The sequence below is a fragment of the Candoia aspera genome, chromosome 5 (assembly GCF_035149785.1).
Source record: "Candoia aspera isolate rCanAsp1 chromosome 5, rCanAsp1.hap2, whole genome shotgun sequence".
Lineage (NCBI taxonomy): Eukaryota > Metazoa > Chordata > Lepidosauria > Squamata > Boidae > Candoia > Candoia aspera.
The window spans coordinates 112,751,279-112,769,062 of NC_086157.1; the positions used below are offsets into that span (position 1 = coordinate 112,751,279).

General features: G+C 44.8%; 1 protein-coding gene across 5 annotated transcripts in view; it reads right to left on the bottom strand.

Moving 5' to 3' along the window:
- Positions 1-12,949: 12,949 nt before the first annotated feature.
- EMSY (EMSY transcriptional repressor, BRCA2 interacting) overlaps positions 12,950-17,784 on the bottom strand; it is a 41,279-nt gene continuing 36,444 nt past the window's right edge. For all 5 annotated transcript variants that reach the window (XM_063305968.1, XM_063305969.1, XM_063305970.1 and 2 more), the window contains one exon: positions 12,950-14,736. In XM_063305968.1, coding sequence (XP_063162038.1) covers positions 14,545-14,736 — 192 coding nt within the window. In that variant the 3' untranslated portion in view covers positions 12,950-14,544. The remainder of the gene's footprint in view (positions 14,737-17,784) is intronic.

Below are 17,784 nucleotides of genomic sequence, written 5' to 3' on the forward strand. Positions count from 1 at the left end.
AATCTAAACCCCTCTCTTCATCCCACTTGCCCTTTTATTTTTCATGGATTTCTTTGTAATTTCCTTTTTGAGTATTGTGAGCCGCCCAGAGCTGTTGAGAATCAGGCAGCATACAGGTTTAATAAATTATTTCTTACTTTAATACATTCTTACTTACATACTATTATTGCATTAAACCTGGAGGCCAGCTGCTAACCGGTCATCTCCTGAAATATTGCTGCTATTCTGCTAAACCAGGGCAGAGTTTAGCAACCCCTGCTTGTGTCCTGGAGAAAAAAAAGGAATCACGGTGCCATGTTTCTCACCGTCTCTCCTGCTTCCCAGAATGGATTGTGGGCAGCTAGGCCCCGTATCGCCACACCACCATCCCCCAACCTGGGCCATGCAGTGGTTGGATGCCAATGACACCCTTCGCCCCCAGCCCGATGCCAATTTCAGCCCTCCAGGCGGCAACCTCAAGGGGCTCACGGATCCAGGTGGGTGCTGGGGCCTTTTGGAGTGGCTTCCTTCCTGAGATCAGATCCCTGATAGCAGGGCATGAGAGGGGAAGCCACAGCCAAGCTGAGTTTCTTTAATTAGAATCACGGTCAAGAGATAAGGGATTAAGATCCAGAATCTCAGAAAGTGGATGTCACTCCCAGGCTAATGATGGCCCGTCTCTGTGAATGGCCTGGCCCTCTTTTTCTCAGACTGCGAAACTGAAGGTCTAACGGCCCGTTTCCCAGATAAACCTGATCTGGAAATATCCCTCTGCTCTTTGTTAGTGATGTTTGGAAATCCACCCGTTTCTTCCTCAGATTCAGCAGCGGCCTTGTGGTTTAGACACACTGGCATTTATCCCATGATGGTGACCTGACGGGGGGCAAAAAGGGATGGGCTTCTACTCTGTTGCCCCAGAGTAAGGCCAGAACCAGTGGGTTAAAATTACAAGGAAGTTGGTTTATGATGAACCTCAGAAGGACCTGCTTGCATAAAGCTGTCAGCCGGTGGAACAGACCGCCTCATGAAATTATGAGTTCTCCTTCGCTGGAAGTATTCAAACAGAGACTGATGGTCACCTTCCAGAAATGCTCTAGTGCAGTGTTTCTCAACCTCAGCAACTTTAAGATGTGTGCACTTCGACTCCCAGAATTCCCCAGGGAATTCTGGGAGTCGAAGTGCACACATCTTAAAGTTGCTGAGGTTGAGAAACGCTGCTCTAGTGGATCCTTCACTGAAAAGACAGCTGGACTAGATGACCTTTAAGGTCCCTTCAAACTCATAGATTCTGTGATCTATGTGGGCTGTGTAAAACCCAAATCTGGAGATTCAGTTTGAAAGCATTACTTTTCCCCCAAATTACTGTCAGATCAATTTTCGGACTTGAACCAGGAAGTTGAACAGGATCTTCAGGTTGAAACGGATGCCTCTGAATTCAATCAGACGGTTGGGATTCCCTGCAAGACCTGCTTTTCCTGGATCGCTTCAGAAATCCAGATCCAATTGGCCTGATCAGACCAATGAGTTTGGCCAGTGGAATCCCAAACGGTCAGGTTAATTTGGCTTGATTTTGACTGAACTGGAAATTGCTCAATTCTCACGATTTGTCCCATCTCACGTAGGCCAACAGACAGCTTGAAACGCAGCTGCTGTAAGCCCAGAAGTCGTAGTTTGAAATATTTGAAAGGCTGAATTTTGCTGGCTTTAGTTCCCCAGCCATCGCAGTGGGGCAGGGAGGGGGGTGGGGGCTAAGTGCCTCTCATGATATCGTAACGCATTTTGTCATTTTTGTGTTACTCATTCGACACAGACGCCTGTGTCCAGCTTCCTAGGGTTTCAGACTAAAATATGTCTTTGCCTTCCCTGGAGATACTAGGAGCTGAATCTTGGACTTTTTTTGCAGCAAAACTAGGAGGTGCATGGCATAGGCTTTGCACAATTTCATGCAGAGCATCCCGTCTGGATTTGCTTCTAACTGCATCTGTTCTTTCCTTTAATCAGTTGTTTGCAACCAGCCAAGGTTTGTCATTTTAAAATCTCATACAAGCAAGCTTAGAACAACAATCAATCCCCTTCTTGGATTGTTTAGACTGGATATAAATGAAAACCATGCGTTTCAGGCATGCGATATCCCTGCTGGTCCTGCTCACTCTTCGGACAAGCGTTAACTTTTATTGCCAAGTTATTTAACTGTGTGGGGGTTTTATGCAAATACCTGTTTAAGACTCATTCATTATCTCAATCAAAAAGTCTGCACTGTTTCCATCCAGACGCAGTTATGTTCTTTTCCTCTTTTTTTTTTTAAGAAATATGATCTAAGTCACTTTTTCCAAACCCAACCACCCCTGGAAAAGACTCCCAGATGCAAAAGTTTTACAAACAAGCAGTGAAAGACTCCCCTGGCCCAAACATAGGATGTATAAATTGGCTTGCAAATTAAACAGTCCAAAGGCATAGTAAAGGGCAGGCATTTTACAAACTATATAAAAAAAAATGTGCTGAGGCTGCAGCATAGTCCATAGTTGATGCGGGAATAAGGGGCAACACCATGCCAGTGGTGCAAGGAATCACAAATCAGATGCTTTTGGGGTAATGAACAGCCAGATGCAGCTGCTTACAGGCCCCCCCCCCAAGTAGAGTGTGCTGATGTTTAATTTCTCCACTCCAGTAGGAATACCCCCCCTTTTAAAAAAAAACACCCCAAAATAATTTCTCCAGCCCTCATAGCAACTGACAGGGAAATATTTCTATGAAAAACTGAACGAGAACAAAGGTTTGCGCACAAATCTGATTTTCTCTTGATTTTCAGACGGGTGACTTTTAGATGCACTGATAAATCAAACCAATTTCTGGAGGTCGAAGTTCTTCCTAAGGCTGATTGCAAGGTTCTCTCAGCACCGGGTACCATAAACTCAGCAATCACATTTGCATCTAGCATGTTGTGCATACAGATAGTCCTCGCTTAACAACCACAATGGGGACTGGAATTTCGGTTGCTAAGCAAAGTGGTCATTAAGCGAATTCGACCAGATTTTACGACCATTTTTGCGGTGATCATTAAGTGAAACACCACAGGCATTAAGTGAACCATGTGGTTGTTAAGCAAATCTTGTGGTTCCTCGTTGATTTTGCTTGCCAGAAGCCAGCTGGGAAGCTTGAAATGACCACAGGATGCTGTGACGGTCGTAAATGCAAACCAGTTGCCAATCGCCCAAATCATGATCATGTGACTGTGGGGACACTGCGACAGTTAAGTGTGAGGAGCGGTTATAAGTAATTTTTTTCAGCACTGTCGTAAATCTGAACAGTCACTAAACGAGTGGTTGTTAAGCGAGGACTACCTGTGCCAAGCTCCTAGTGTTAGTTGATCGCTTAGTTAATGGGGAAGACCATCGTTCAGATAACCCCTCATGCAAACCAAGCCAATAGGTCTGAATTTCAACATGCAGATGGCTAGCATTGGGCATGATCATTTCCAAAACTACCTTAAAAGATGAAGATTATGAGAAGGGACTGGAGAGTAATTAGTTCAGTTCACATGTTAACACAAGCTGTCTAACTGCATTTTTGGACCAATGCCTAAACTGAAATTCAACTCTGATCAGAAACCTCGCTTCTTCAAACCGTTGCCTCTTTTACCTCATACAAAGGAGAAGAATGCTGCACAAAATGCATTTACTGGTGAGAATAATGTACCAAAATGTAACAAATTAAGGAATGCTGGCTGGGGAATTCTGGGAGTTGAAGTCCACCTTTGTGGCCAAGTTTGAGAAACCCTGCCTTACAGGGCCTCAACTACCTCTCTGGCCAAGGCCACATTTCAGTGCCATTATCAGGATGGGAGCCAAACAGATCTCTGGAGGCAGCTTCTCAATCTCCTTCCTTTTCTGTCCTTCAGCTTTCTTATCCCTTAGGTGACAACAGCAGCTCCTATCCCTTTCTTGCCTACTTCCCACAACACGCTAAACCTGGGTCAACAATGCAAGGGCTACATTGACATTGCAAGTCAATGGCTATAGCCGTTGGTCCCAAGGGCTGGCTTCAGATCTTCCCATCCTTCCTAATTTGGAGAGAGTAGATGATCTCAGGGCTGACCAGGTTGTCTGGGAGGGTCCAAGGAAGACGTGGCATCCCTGTGGAGGACCTGAAAATGCCACCCACCTGAAATGGCATCTTGCTGGCTGGAGAGGAAATCACACTGGGGAGGATCTGACACCACAGAGAACTTCTTGAAATAGAAGCACATGACTAGAGAGGCTCAAGGGGAAATACCACGGGATCCCCCCACCTCCCACCCACCACCAGCAATGAAAGTGGACAGCTTGGTTCCTGGTTCCTGGTCTTCTGCTTCTAACATGCACTGGGCATTCAGCACTGCAGAAACAGCGTTCCCCACTCCATTCCACTTTTACTCACCCCGGGCCAAAGGCTCGCTGGATTTCTTTGGAAGAAGGTGCAAGAGATAGAACCGGAGCAGATTCTGGGGGTGGAAAATTGGCGAGAGGACTTCCTTCTTTGTAACCGACCTGTCCTCCTGCATACGTAAGCTGCGTTCCCCCAGGAGACTTTACCTAGTTATTGAATTAACTTGTTTCCAAGGTTTGCACCGAAGCATTTGACTTAAACTAGCGAAGCTGGCTGGGGGTCGCCCGACGTGGAAAACCACAAAAAGCTTAACGATCAAGTTAGCATGTTACATCATACGGAACTGGTACAAGCCGTGATATCACTTGACCTCAATTTGCAAATTACATGTGATGTGATTTTAGTCCTCGTGTGGCTGATGCAAATTACATCATTTGGTTGCGTGGTGACACGATGCACGGGACATCCTTCCCCCAACTCTCCCCACCAACCCAAAACCCCACATTGTGCTATTCAGTTGCTCAGCCTTTTACTAACCTGGCCGAGCACGTTGTCTGAACACACCAGACAGCAACGGGAACTTACTTGTGAATGATTATTACCCCTCTGCTATTAAAGACGACTTCTCTTGGTAGTGAGTCAGACTGCTTTAGAGGAGGAGTCTGGGTCTCTTGCTCAAAAATTAAAACCTTGATGTATCTTAGCTGGTGTGCAATTGAGTTTCCAGGGTGCTAGTTTTATATTAAAGGCTCATAACTGGAAGACATTGGAATGGGCTCTTCTTCAACATAATGGGAAGACCAGTCCCTACATTTCTGCGTGGGCAAGGATGAATTCACTGTCTGAAAACCGATTTTTTAGATCGTCCGTGATACGTGGTTTTCTTTGTTCTCTCTCTCCCCCCCCCATATATATACGTTTCAGTTTCACGAATCTGTATCTTTTAGTTTCACACATACTGTTTTGTGTTTTATGGAAATATTTCCCCCTTTTTAGCAGTTTGCATCATGCAGCCATGTTCAGAATTATAAATAAAAAATAGATGGTGCGATATTAAAATAAGATACGAGCAACCTTCTTCCTTCTGTCTTGTCCCACCCGCCCAGGGAGTCGGGGTGTCTGAGGAGAGGGGCAAATAGTCAAGTTGACTTGTGTAATCTACTAAAATTGACAGATTTAATCTAGCATGAAGACTAATGAGGCACTAGAGTTCAGTTTATGTGAAGATTTTATTTATTAGAATGGGCTGCTCATAAAACATCCCCCAGAAATATTCTTAGAGGCCAGAGATACGCAGTGTGGACATTGGGCATCTATGTGCCAGACTTATGGCTCCTGACTGTATATTTTTTTAAAAAAAAATTAAATAATTTAAAAAGGGGGAAAAAAACTTTTAATAGGAGGATGGCTGGCTGCAAAGCAACATCAGCTTCTAGCATCATATTTATGTGCAACATTAGGCTATTACAGGTCATGCTAGAGCAGTGTTTCTCCTGGCTGGGGAATTCTGGGAGATGAAGTCCACACATCTTCAAGTGGCCAAGGTTGAGAAACACTGTCCTAGAGACAAGCTCCCCTCCCATCAGCCCTATAAGGTAGACCAGACCAAGAAACCAATGCCATGAGGGTCAGAACTACTGTTACTGTAAAGCTATAGTAACAGAATCTCGCAAGTCCAAATGTGCTTCCCCCTTCCTCCCTTTGTGAGGATCAGGGAGGGGGCTTGCCTGAGTCGTTTTCTCACATTACATCCTTGGCCTGAGCTCAGGCCCCCCTTATCTGACCATTGGCAGCTTTTCCTTCTGTCCTTCAAGGCCATTCCCTTTTCCCTCTGCTCCTCCTCTCAAATGGTTTTTATGAGCACAGTCCCCACCTGCCATCAAAATCCCAAATGCGTTTGCCTACTTCTGCAATTGGCTAACTCAGAATCGAAACAAGAGACCATCAGCCTTCTAAGATCTCCACATTCAAGGCCTTACAAAAATGTGAAACCCAGAAGTTACTCTAGCTGATCCTCAGCCGTAGGCGAAAGACAGCTTCCTTAGTTCTTGGAAAACAGAAGTGCAGTAGCCTGAAACTAGTTTTTGTATTAACACCACCAGGGATAATTTGAAAGTGTTGGCGTATGAGACTGGGAGGATCAATTTAAGCCAAATTAGGTAACTTTACATAGGATTAGGGAAGAGCTTTCTGAGAATAAGATCCCCCTTGCAACTGGGATAAAGATAGAGCTACTAAATCCGGTTTGCAAAACTCTAGATGACCATTGCAGAAAAACAGAAATAGCCGTGTTGGGGATGAGACAAACCCCAAGACTGAGACTGGGTCATGAACATAAGGAAAACTTCTCAAAACTCCAGGAGTAGAAAGAATGATGGAGCGAGGATAAATTTGTTGACCTGTTGATTGTTGATCCAATTGAAAATCAGTGGGATTTTATCATGAGTCTCATCATTAAAAGTCCATCAGTCTCATCATTAAGGCCAAAGCCAGGACCCTACTTTTAGGTCTGAAAAATAGCCTTGGAGCTTCAAAAAGGCACTTCTAACTAAAGGGCTGCCCCACTTGGGGGTCACTTTTTTAAAAAGTTGAAATAGGACCACCGCCACCCTACCTCTCGGAGTCAGCAAGAGTAGGAGATCTACTTTCATAGGAGAAGACACAGTCTAAGGGTTGAAATCTTGCTTGCACACAAAAGATCTGAGGCTCAAGCCTACCACCTCCATGTAAAAGGACTCAGTAGCTTTTCTCTGGTTAGGATCGTGGCTGGATCAAGGAGGAGTTATATGAACTTGCTTCCAAAGTGAGAAATGGTAGCGTCCATGTGCTTCGGCCATAGGGAGTCTAAGGGGTCTGTTGAAGACCTCTGATCAAAAGGTCTCATTGAAGTCTGGAGATGGTTCACAGCACACCTCACACTTTCTGGACTACAGAATTTGGTGAACTTTGGGCCTTATCCCACAAACATGGTTAGTTCTTAAAGGAGAGGAATATATTCAGGAATAGACCTCCAAGACTACTGTTCCTGTAACCCCTTGCCACTAGCCATGCTAACCAAAGCTGATGGAGCCAAAGTCCAAAATGTCTAGAGGGCATCAGGGAATGACCCTTTCTGTAATCTTCAAAGAAATGCTGGCAGCAGCTTGGTCTGGCGGTCTGCAGACTCAACTTTGGCTGCAAGTAAATCACAAGAGGTTAGAATCAGCCTGCCCTTTTTCTCCACAAATCACCAGCCACAATGATTTATTCTGGCCCCAGTTATCTGTGCTGATAACCTCAGCCATGACTAGATTTGGGGATTTTAGAAACTTCCACTATTTTAGCAGAATGGCCAAGCTGTTAAATCTGGAATGTTGTAATTTTCTGAGTCTCCGTTGGCAATCCACACTATTAGCTTCCCTTCCAAGGCCTATATACCTCGAAGTTTCTCCACATTTCTGTACATGTATTTGAATATAGAATAATTTATTTCTGCTAGCTTAGACAATGGGCCCACCCAATCTCAAAGTGATCCTAGCTGTTCTCTAGGGATTCTCCTAACCCAACCTGGAAAGGTTGGGAATTCCTTCAGACACCTTCTGCTCTATTGGTGTCTTCTGCTGGTGTCATAGAAGTCCTCCTGTATCATGTTGGCTTGAAACTCAACATTAAAAAAACTAAGATCATGGCATCTGGCCCCATCACTTCCTGGCAAATAGAAGGGGAAGAAATGGAAGCAGTGACGGATTTTATTTTCTTGGGCTCCAAGATCACTGCAGACGGTGACTGCAGCCATGAAATTAAAAGACGCTTGCTCCTTGGGAGGAAAGCTATGGCAAACCTAGACAGCATATTAAAAAGCAGAGACATCACCTTGCCAACAAAGGTATAATCAAAGCTATGGTTTTCTCAGTAGTAATGTATGGCTGTGAGAGTTGGACCATAAGGAAAGCTGAGCGCCAAAGAATTGATGCTTTCGAACTGTGGTGCTGGAGAAGACTCTTAAGAGTCCCTTGGACTGCAAGGTCAAATCAGTCAATCCTACAGGAAATCAACCCTGACTGCTCATTGGAAGGACAGACACTGAAGCTGAAGCTCAAATACTTTGGCCACCTAATGTGAAGAAAGGACTCACTGGAAAAGACCCTGATGCTGGGAAAGACTGAAGGCGAAAGGAGAAGGGGACGGCAGAGGATGAGATGGCTAGATAGCATCACCAATGCAATGAACATGAATCTGAGTAAACTCTGAAGACAATGGAGCATAGGAAGGCCTGGTGTGCTAAGGTCCATGTTCAGACTTAACGACTGAACAACAATCATGCTAACCAATAACCTCATAGGGTAGAAGGCTGATGTGGGGATGACAATGCATCAATGGCTTCAAGTCTCCAACACCCTCATGGTCCCTCACAGCAGGACAAAATTGCTTCTGCAGGCATGGGCTTTACCAAGGGGCTTCATAGACATCTGAACTGGGCACTATTTTAATTTCTGTCTTAATTTAAAAATATGGAGATCAGTATTTAACATTTTTCGCACTTAGTCAGCTTAACAGCAAGGGTTTTAAAAGAGCCAAAACAGGGTTGATATTCTCAGAATTCCCAACCAGCATGGCCATGGCTGAGAATTTGGGGACTGATGTCTGTGAGAAGAATGGGACACAACTGCATTATGTCATCGCAAAACCCTATGATTTGGGTGCATTCCAAATCAATCTGGATTTCTTTCTACAGTTCAGCTGAATTACTTACGGCTAGTCACTAAAGCAATTTCTTTAAAGAAGGTTAGCACCACAAAAAATTATGTTTTGTGTAAAATGGTCCTCTTGTATATGTTTAATGAAAGTTGGTTGCAATGTCTTTGCTGTTAAAATTGGAACATTGACTCTCATGGTTTGAGCTTGTTCTACTACTGCCATTATTACCTACCCCAATTACCATTACCATTCTCATATTTGGGTTTGAAATTCACAGGATTATTGACACAATCAGCTGATCAAACTGATCATTGCATGTCGAGGAGAAGTTCAATTTTCAAGGCAATGTTTCTAGCGCTTGGAATTTATCAAGACTGGACTTCTCACACAAGTGGATGGCCAAGGAACTACGATGCCATGCCGGAAAGAAAAACCTACACCTGCCTTGCCCCAAGGAAAACCAATTCACCTGCTTTGGGAAGAGAGACAAACAAGATGGTTCTTGAGCAATTAGATCAAGTTTTTTGACGTTGTTCTTCATATGACATAATTTTCCAAGGCCTTCCTGCCTCCTTTCTTTAATATCAATATTGCATCATCACAGCTCACAAACACGGGTACACACTTTTTTTCTTTCTCTCCTCCACTGTGTTAGAAGGCCCTGCTCCTCCATCTCACCAAACTTTTCCAAAAAGGGGGCAGCAAAATGAAAAATAACTGCCCCCCGGGGCCCAACTCATTGCAGTAGGGAAGCATAGTAGCTATTCTTAAAGGTAAAAACTCCCATGAGTAGGACTCCATTTCTGATGACTCAGTGGACACATCCATGTGTTTTTCTTCACAACAAAACAGAATTGCTTCCCTTGCCTCTTCTGTTTTGGGGCTTGTATGAACCTGCTTAACTTTTTGAGAACAGCAAAAGTCAACTAAGAGTTTTCCTTTGCTGTGGACACCAGTCTAGATTTTATTTATTTTTTATCCCTTTATTATTTTTATAAATACTTCAAAGCGGCGAACATACATAATATGCCTTCCTCCTCCTATTTTCCCCACAACAACTCGGTGAGGTGAGTTAAGCTGAGAGAGAGTATGACTGGCCCAAAGTCACCCAGCTGGCTTTCATGCCGGAGGCAGGACTAGAACTCACAGCCTCCTGGTTTCTAGCCCGTTGCCTTAACCACTAGACCAAACTAGATAGCTCATGTATGTAAATACAATCTCCCAGAAGCAGACATGGTTCACTCTTCCCTTCTTCCAGAAAGCTTTAACTTCCTAGTTTAGCCTAATATTTCCTGGTGGTCTCCCATCCAAGTACTAACCTGGTTAGTTCAGCTAATGTTGGCTAAGTGCTGCCACCGATGTAGACAAGATTCCTTCATCTGCTCATCCGCCTCAACTTTGATGATCTGGTGGTGGCTGGTTGGTCTAGTTCTTCGCTGTATGTGATTTTGGTCTCAAGTCTCAAATTTTGCCTTAAATTAAATAGCGGGACTTCTGAAGCAAGTCTGGTTTGGTTTTGTTGATTTTTCTTATTTTGAATGAATGGCTTGGAGAAATCATCAAATGCAATTGTCAATAAAGAAAAGCAAAACCACAGATGGAGGAGCAGCAGCTCTGCGGATCCAAATTACAGAAGGTGGGTCTCTGACGCTGTTTCTGGGCAGCTCATCCACCATGACTGTCATCTTGCTGAAAAAAGTCGTATGTTTAAAAAACAAAACAAAACTTGGGATGCCTTCTGGACGCAATCTGAAAACTACAGATGTGTATTTTCTTCCCAGCTTCTTGGCCTAACGTGAACTTGACAAACCACTACCATCTGTATCAGTGCTTCAGACGAAACCAAATCGAATTTCAGATAGCAGGCATTTTGCAGAATGATTAGAAAGCCAGTTAGCCGCTTAGCCCTGTTTTCGCAGTTCACGATACGTTTTTCTGCGGCCAACAGCTGCTGTCCGCGATGAGGCTATCTCCTCGCTCCATCCGTATCGCTGCGCGTCACCCAACGCCAGCTTTCACAAGGGTGGATTAATATTCTTCGGCTCAAACGTTTTCTGGGGGAAAGGTTGCAGTTGGGGACCAACCCAATTGTCTATCCCGATGTTCCTCAACCTTTGCAACTTTAAGACGTGTGGACTTCGACTCCCAGCATGGCTGGCCGGGGAATTCTAGGAGTTGAAGTCCACACATCTTAACGTTGCAAAGGTTGAGGAACACTGGTCTATCCACCCACTCTTGGCAAAGAATCAACTGTAAAAGTGGGAGGCAGTCATACAAATTTGTTATTCATTTGAACTTCAGTAATATTTAAACAGTTCTTGTAATTCCTGCTGCGTTTCCTAATAATTCTGGAGATCGCTTCGCAGAGAATGCTTCAGGCGTACATTATCAGCCCTGATATTAATTATGCCAGCTGCTTGTCTCCACCCCCCACCCCCCCAGTTGACCAACTTCTTGTAATGGATATATTGCTATTTTTCCTTTTTTCATAATTCCTTTGCTTTCTGGGGTGCAGCAAGGGGCAACCGATGAACAAAGTGGCCAGAGGGAGCCATTGCCAGTGAAAGCCATTTGATCCAGGAAAAAATATTTATTTAATTGCTTTTCAGGGATAGGCTGCAGGCAGCTTTCGCAGCCCTGCTGTGTGGCCTGAAAATTGGTGCATACTTTCCCACACCCTTTGCGAGGGAGAATCCCTTGAAAGCTGCCATGGAAATCGTGTAATATAGCTTGAGAACCAGAGTAAACACTTCAAAGTGCCATCTGGCTCCAAAACCAGAATCAGCCCCACCCACTCTGCACTGTAGCCTTGGGCTCCCCCCCGCCCATCTTTAGAGGCCAGCCTACCTCACAGGGCTGTTTTGTTGAGGATAAAGGAAGGGAAAACCCCACGGAAGCTGGCTTGAGCTCCTGCAGAGAAAGGAGGAAAGAAATGAAACACGTAAAAGGGCCGAGCAAGCTCTTTATCAGTCTGCAGATTCCTGAACCTTCACCTGGGGAATCAAGGAATTGGATGAGAATTCTCCAGTGTCTCTTTCTGGAACCAGCACCCTGTGGCAGGGGGATGGTGGTCAAAAAAGTCAAGATGTCGGCCACAGCCACGAGGTTAAAGCCTTGCCCTTTTTTGACCTGTGTCGTGGGCCCCTCTGCACCAGAGTAAGGACAACACTGAGATGTTTCCATGACTTCCAATCTTGTCTAAGGATCCCATATTGGTGGTGGTGGGGAGGGGGGCTTCCACATGGGTCTCCACGCCCTCTTGCACAGCAGCATTCATTACTGCCTTCTTCTACTATGGTATTTTATCTTACCATAGTACATTTTATCTACTCTTACTGTATTTTAGCTGTTTTTTGGTGTATTTTATATCTTATAGCGGCTGATGCCCAACTTTCTGATATGGTCGTTTGACTAATCAATAAAGTTATTCATTCATTACTGCCGTCTTCGCAATTTTATAGCCTGGCTGGAGCCAAATGCAAGGAGGATCATTTTCACCCCTGCCCTCTACGGGGGTTGCCATGCTCCCCCCTGCCCTGAAATGGCATAAAACACACAGAGCCTGAAATGGAAGCCCTTACAACAGATTTATGACCCTTAAGAGAAAGGAAACATGCTAAACCTTCCCAGCCCTTGCCCAAACCCCAAATCGTAACTCCATTCAGTGGGCAATGCAGCCCCTTCTGTTTTACACCATCACCTCGTCTGCCCTCCTCTGGATCTCCAACGGACGCTTGCCTTGGTGATCTTGTAAGAGCCACTGAATCATCTCTCAGGCTCCAAGCACCAGGCTAGAAATTACTGCAACAGATGCAGAAGGATAAAACAGTCTGCAAGAGTTTACATGGGGATTAAGACTGGAGGGATGGTGAAGCCCATCCAAGGGCACCCTCTGCTGCGAGAACCAAGACATGACACTTAAACAGACTTTTGGGTTTCAAACTTCAGCCAGCGGCGTTTTCTGTCTACTGGTGGTTTAATTACAAAACACTAAAATCACAATATAAAAATATTGACACAAAATTGTATTAGAGCTTTCGAAGAGCGCCTACTTAAAGTAGTACTTCAGCACCGAGAAACGAAACGAAACGAACCAAAACGAAAAAGATCAGAACAAGGACCGAACCGAAAACCAAACAGCAGTTCAACTGAAGGGTGTATATACAAGATACTTCAAAAATCGTAAAATGCTTATTTATAATGAAATCTATACAAAAAAGTTAAAAACTTCCTATGTACATTTTTTGTGTGTGTATACGCATACTCTCACACACACAGACACACACACACACACACACACGTATAAAAGCCATGTCTTCATTATTAAGGTTTTTTTTTCTTGTTTCTTTTTAATCGGGATTTTTTCGCCACAGTAAAACCCCAATGTATTTCCTGTGCAAACTAAAACTATTAGGCTGAAGAAGGACCACTTTAAATACAGTCAAACAAAACTATTGAAAGGGCCATGTACATTTTTAAAGTCCCCACATAATCATAAGAAAAGTTGTGTGGTTCTTTCTCTCTCTCTCTCTCTCTCTCTTTTTTAAAGTTGCATTTAGGAATGAAAGATGAGTCCGAATATTTATGCTCGCACCCAAATTCTATCTCAGGCATCCAACGTCCTCCGCATTAAACCCATTCTCGTTTCACAGCTTAAATATGAAAAGATACTGAACAGTGCCTGGTGCTGTTTCACAGGCCAGGGGTGTGAAACGTTCTTCCTTTTGGCCTAGATAAATAGAAAGAAGCAGGTTCAGCACTGGGCTCCCTGAACAGTTTCATCTGTGGATCAGAGAAAGAAAGGAAAAAAAAAATCTGTGAAGTCAGGGGAAGACCAGCGTCATCACAGTGTGGCATCCACAATTTTGAAAATTTTGGGACCGCATGTTTTGTTTTAAGGGCCAATATTCTGAAATTTACTTTGAAAGGAAAAAGAGGTGCAGTGTAGGGAAACTGTCTCTCCCCCCTGCGTAAGACAGCATGTCTGAATGCTCCCTGCTATCAGTTTTAAAGAGACTCCACATGCTAGCCTTTAAAACAAAATCACAAAGATCTCTTTGTGATGAACATTTGTTCAACCACAAGCTCAGACTTCACTTTGTGGCTTCGGGAGGGGAGGGGGAGGACTTGTTGGGTTGCTGTGTGTGTGTGTGTTTTTTTTTAAACACCACCACGTTTCAATAGATAATCCAGAATGCCGTAGCAAACAAAACTTCAATATACCTTCCTTGATGGAAAAAACGAAAAATAAAAATCACTGCACGTATTTTGCTCTCCTGACCTCAACGAAAAATACATTCTGCTGTCCAACGGTGGCCCCAGAACGGTCACGGGGCCTCTCCTGTCAAAACCGTTTTGCGATCCCATCTCGCCAATACTGTCTCGCTAACACGCCGGCCGTCAGCCCGTCCAAAGACCTCGGATAGGCAAAGTGCTTCTTACGAGTAATATAAGAGCTTCTTGGACACCAACAGCCAGACCTTCAGCTGTTGCCTTAAAGTGCATCCAAGTGTCCGAAATGCACTAGGTCTGTTCTGAACTCTGCATCGGGCTGGGCTCCGTCCCGTCCTCGTTGCTGCTGTCAATGTCCTGTTCCATGACGGTGTCCTCCTCATCAAGGCGTTGACTGGTGAAGTTATTCATCTCCAGGAGACCGCTGGGTTCTACCACCACATTGGAAGTGGAATGGCAGGCGACCGAATACTGCGGGATTGTCTGGAGGAGGGACAAAATGGGTTAGTGGCGTTGGGCCAAAGGACCCTCGGGTTGAAAAGGCCACTTCAGACCAGGCGTCCACTCCATCGCTCATCTGCGGAATCTACCTTAAGGCATTCCCAACAAATAGCTCTCCAGCCTCTGTTGGGAGACATCTGCCAGAAGGAAAGCCTTCTCTTCTTTGGGCTGTTGGGGCATCTCGTCTGCTATTGATTATTTATGGATTACCTTTATAGGCTGCCGGACTCCACCCCAACTCTGGATGGCGTGCAACATAAAACGAAAAAGTAACAGAGGGATGGTACAAAAAAAAAAAAAATGTCCTGGCCCAACTCCTGGCGGAAGAGCCAGGTTATAAGCCCTTGTTACCTATAGGAGCCTTGCTTAATATTACGAAACAGGAAGTGGAACCAGAAAGGGAAGGTCCCAAGCTGAGCTGGACACCTGAGGACTACTTCTGGATTTGCACCCACCACGGTCAAAAGGCTGTCAGCGGTCCCCAACTGAGTCATAGGAAACCAGGCAGAACAAGGTCTGTGGTGTAAAATTAAAACGGTGCAATAACAAAGATCACACTGCAGCGCAAAATGGCATCAACAACGAAGCCCGGGGGCATTACTTTGTTCTCCAAAGGTGTTCTGAAATCATTCTGGTTTTAATAGCTTGTGGAAGGCTAAAAATGGGGAGGGGGGGCAATCACATTTCCAGGAGGTGGCTATTTTACAGCACAAGGGCACCCACTGAAAAGGAACATGTTTTCCTAGCAACAGAATAGAAATGCCTTGCAATTGCTTGTTTTTTGATTTCCCAGTGTAGCCTCCATGCCTAGGATTTCCTTGTGGCCTCCTGTCCAAGCACTACCTCATCCCTGACCCTGCTTAGCTCTTTCGAGAGCCAACTATCAGCTAGGGGTCACCAGCTGCTGCGACTATGGCAATAAGACCAAAGGCCAAACTATATGAGGTTGCAGGAAACCTGTCGCTTGATTCCCCACTTCCAAGAGACATGGATCCTGATGGCACTATTGGATCCTGAACTATTCCCATGTCCTTGTTTGTTAGTGTAAATCATTTCCCCCCTCCCCCAATCCATTCCTGCCCCAAAGCCATGATCTCTCCTCCTGGAGTGAGAAACCACAGCTTTTTGTGGCTTCCTAATCAATCAGCTTGGGATGCCTTGGATGAAATTTGGTTTTGCCCCCAAGTAAAGGAAAAGTGTGGTTTGGCAAATCAGTCTGGATAATGTATGCAGCTTACATACAATGAAACGAATCACATCATTATGTAAAGTACCTACATTTACATAAACTAAGTAAATTTAGATTTAACAGATATTGAAGAGACCACCTTTCCCCAGTGATCTATTAAATCAAGGTATTACTGAAGGGAGCGCTTCTCTTTCGCAGTATCCTAGCTCCCCCCTGCCATCCTCTGTGGCCAAAGCTACAAGCCATCATGTCGCACAGCCCAAACACCAATTCTCTTAGGTCTGTGTCTAACATTTTTAACATGGGGATCGCCGATCAAGCCTGCAAGGCTCCCAAGCAGCTTTGAAAAAATGAACAGAAGGTATTCCAAACTGTCAAAAACACATCAGATCTTCTTCTTCCACGAAGCAAGAAGGGATATTGGGAAACCTGGTGGGAGCACCATCTAACCAAGGTCTTCCCCCATTCCTGAGATAAGAGCAGGAGAGGAGGAATATCCTTGAGGAATCAAAGATGCGCAAATGCAATTCCACGGAGCTTCGTTGACAAGGCTGCACTGTAGCACTGCTCAGATTGAAACGGCAAGAGAATTTGGCCCTTTAAATGAGCCAGCCCTCATTTAAAGGGTATTGATTTATTATTTCATTTTAAATGGATTACATTTCATGATTTCTGATTTTAAAATGAGAGAGAAAGAAGAAAAGTGGAAAGAATTTGTGGGAAGTTCTACTCAGCTCCATACATTTCAGAATGTATTTTATTCGGGGGCCATTTCTGGATGGTGATTCTCCTCCTAATTTGTCAGCTGCAGCAGCAGAGGGGCTTCCTTTGGAAACATTAATTTAATGGACTTAATTTGTCAATTTCAAGGCTGGCCGACTCCATAAAACAGTGTTTCTCAACCTTGGCAACTTTAAGATGGGTGGACTTCGGCTCCCAGAATTCTCCAGCCAGCATTGCGATGCAGCCTGGGGAATTCTGGGAGCTGAAGTCCACCCATCTTAAAGTTGCCAAGATTGAGAAACACTGCCATAAAGACTTTGGGAGGCTTATAACTAAAAGAGAATGAAAGAGAAACAACATATATCAAATAAAAGAGAATACAATCAACGGGAAGACCATCTCCACAACACAAAAGAACCAAAAAATGTCCCACACCAAAGGGGCTGGACCACCACCCTAACCCAAGGCCTCGGAGAACAACCAGATTTCTAACAATTTGCAAAAAATCAGTCAGGTGGGAATTGTATGGATCTCTGGGGGGATGTTGCTGTAGAGGGCAGGCCATGCTGAGAAGCCATGCTTGGTGGCCCCCGAAGATGACACCACTTGATCGATGGGACCAGGAGCATGCCCACTCTCGCCCACCTCACTGGACGGGCGGAAACATGTGGAGACAGGCAGCCTGTCAGGTCGCCAGTCCTATGCCATGCAGGGCTTCAGAGGCGATAACCAGCACATGAATCGCGCCCGGAAGCCAATGCAGCTTGCACAGCAGCTGGGACACGTGCATGTACCACGACACGCCCATCACAACCCACACCACTGCATTCTGCACCAAGTATTCAGGTTAGACTTATCTTTAAAATGGGGTCAAAACCCCAAATAAGGTTGATAGATCAACGCCAAGTCAAAGTTGTTAACTTTCTGGAGAGGAACTGGGGGGTGCCAACAGCATTAGAGGCCAGCAAAAATACAGGGCCGCTCTCTAACCTTCCTGATGCTGGAGAAACGCCAGCCCCTGCCACCCACGGGCGTCACAAAATGCCTTCCGTGTTCTCTAAGTGATTCCAGAACAAGGAAAAGGGGTTTTGTTCCTTGCTCCAGAAGAGACAGAGAGG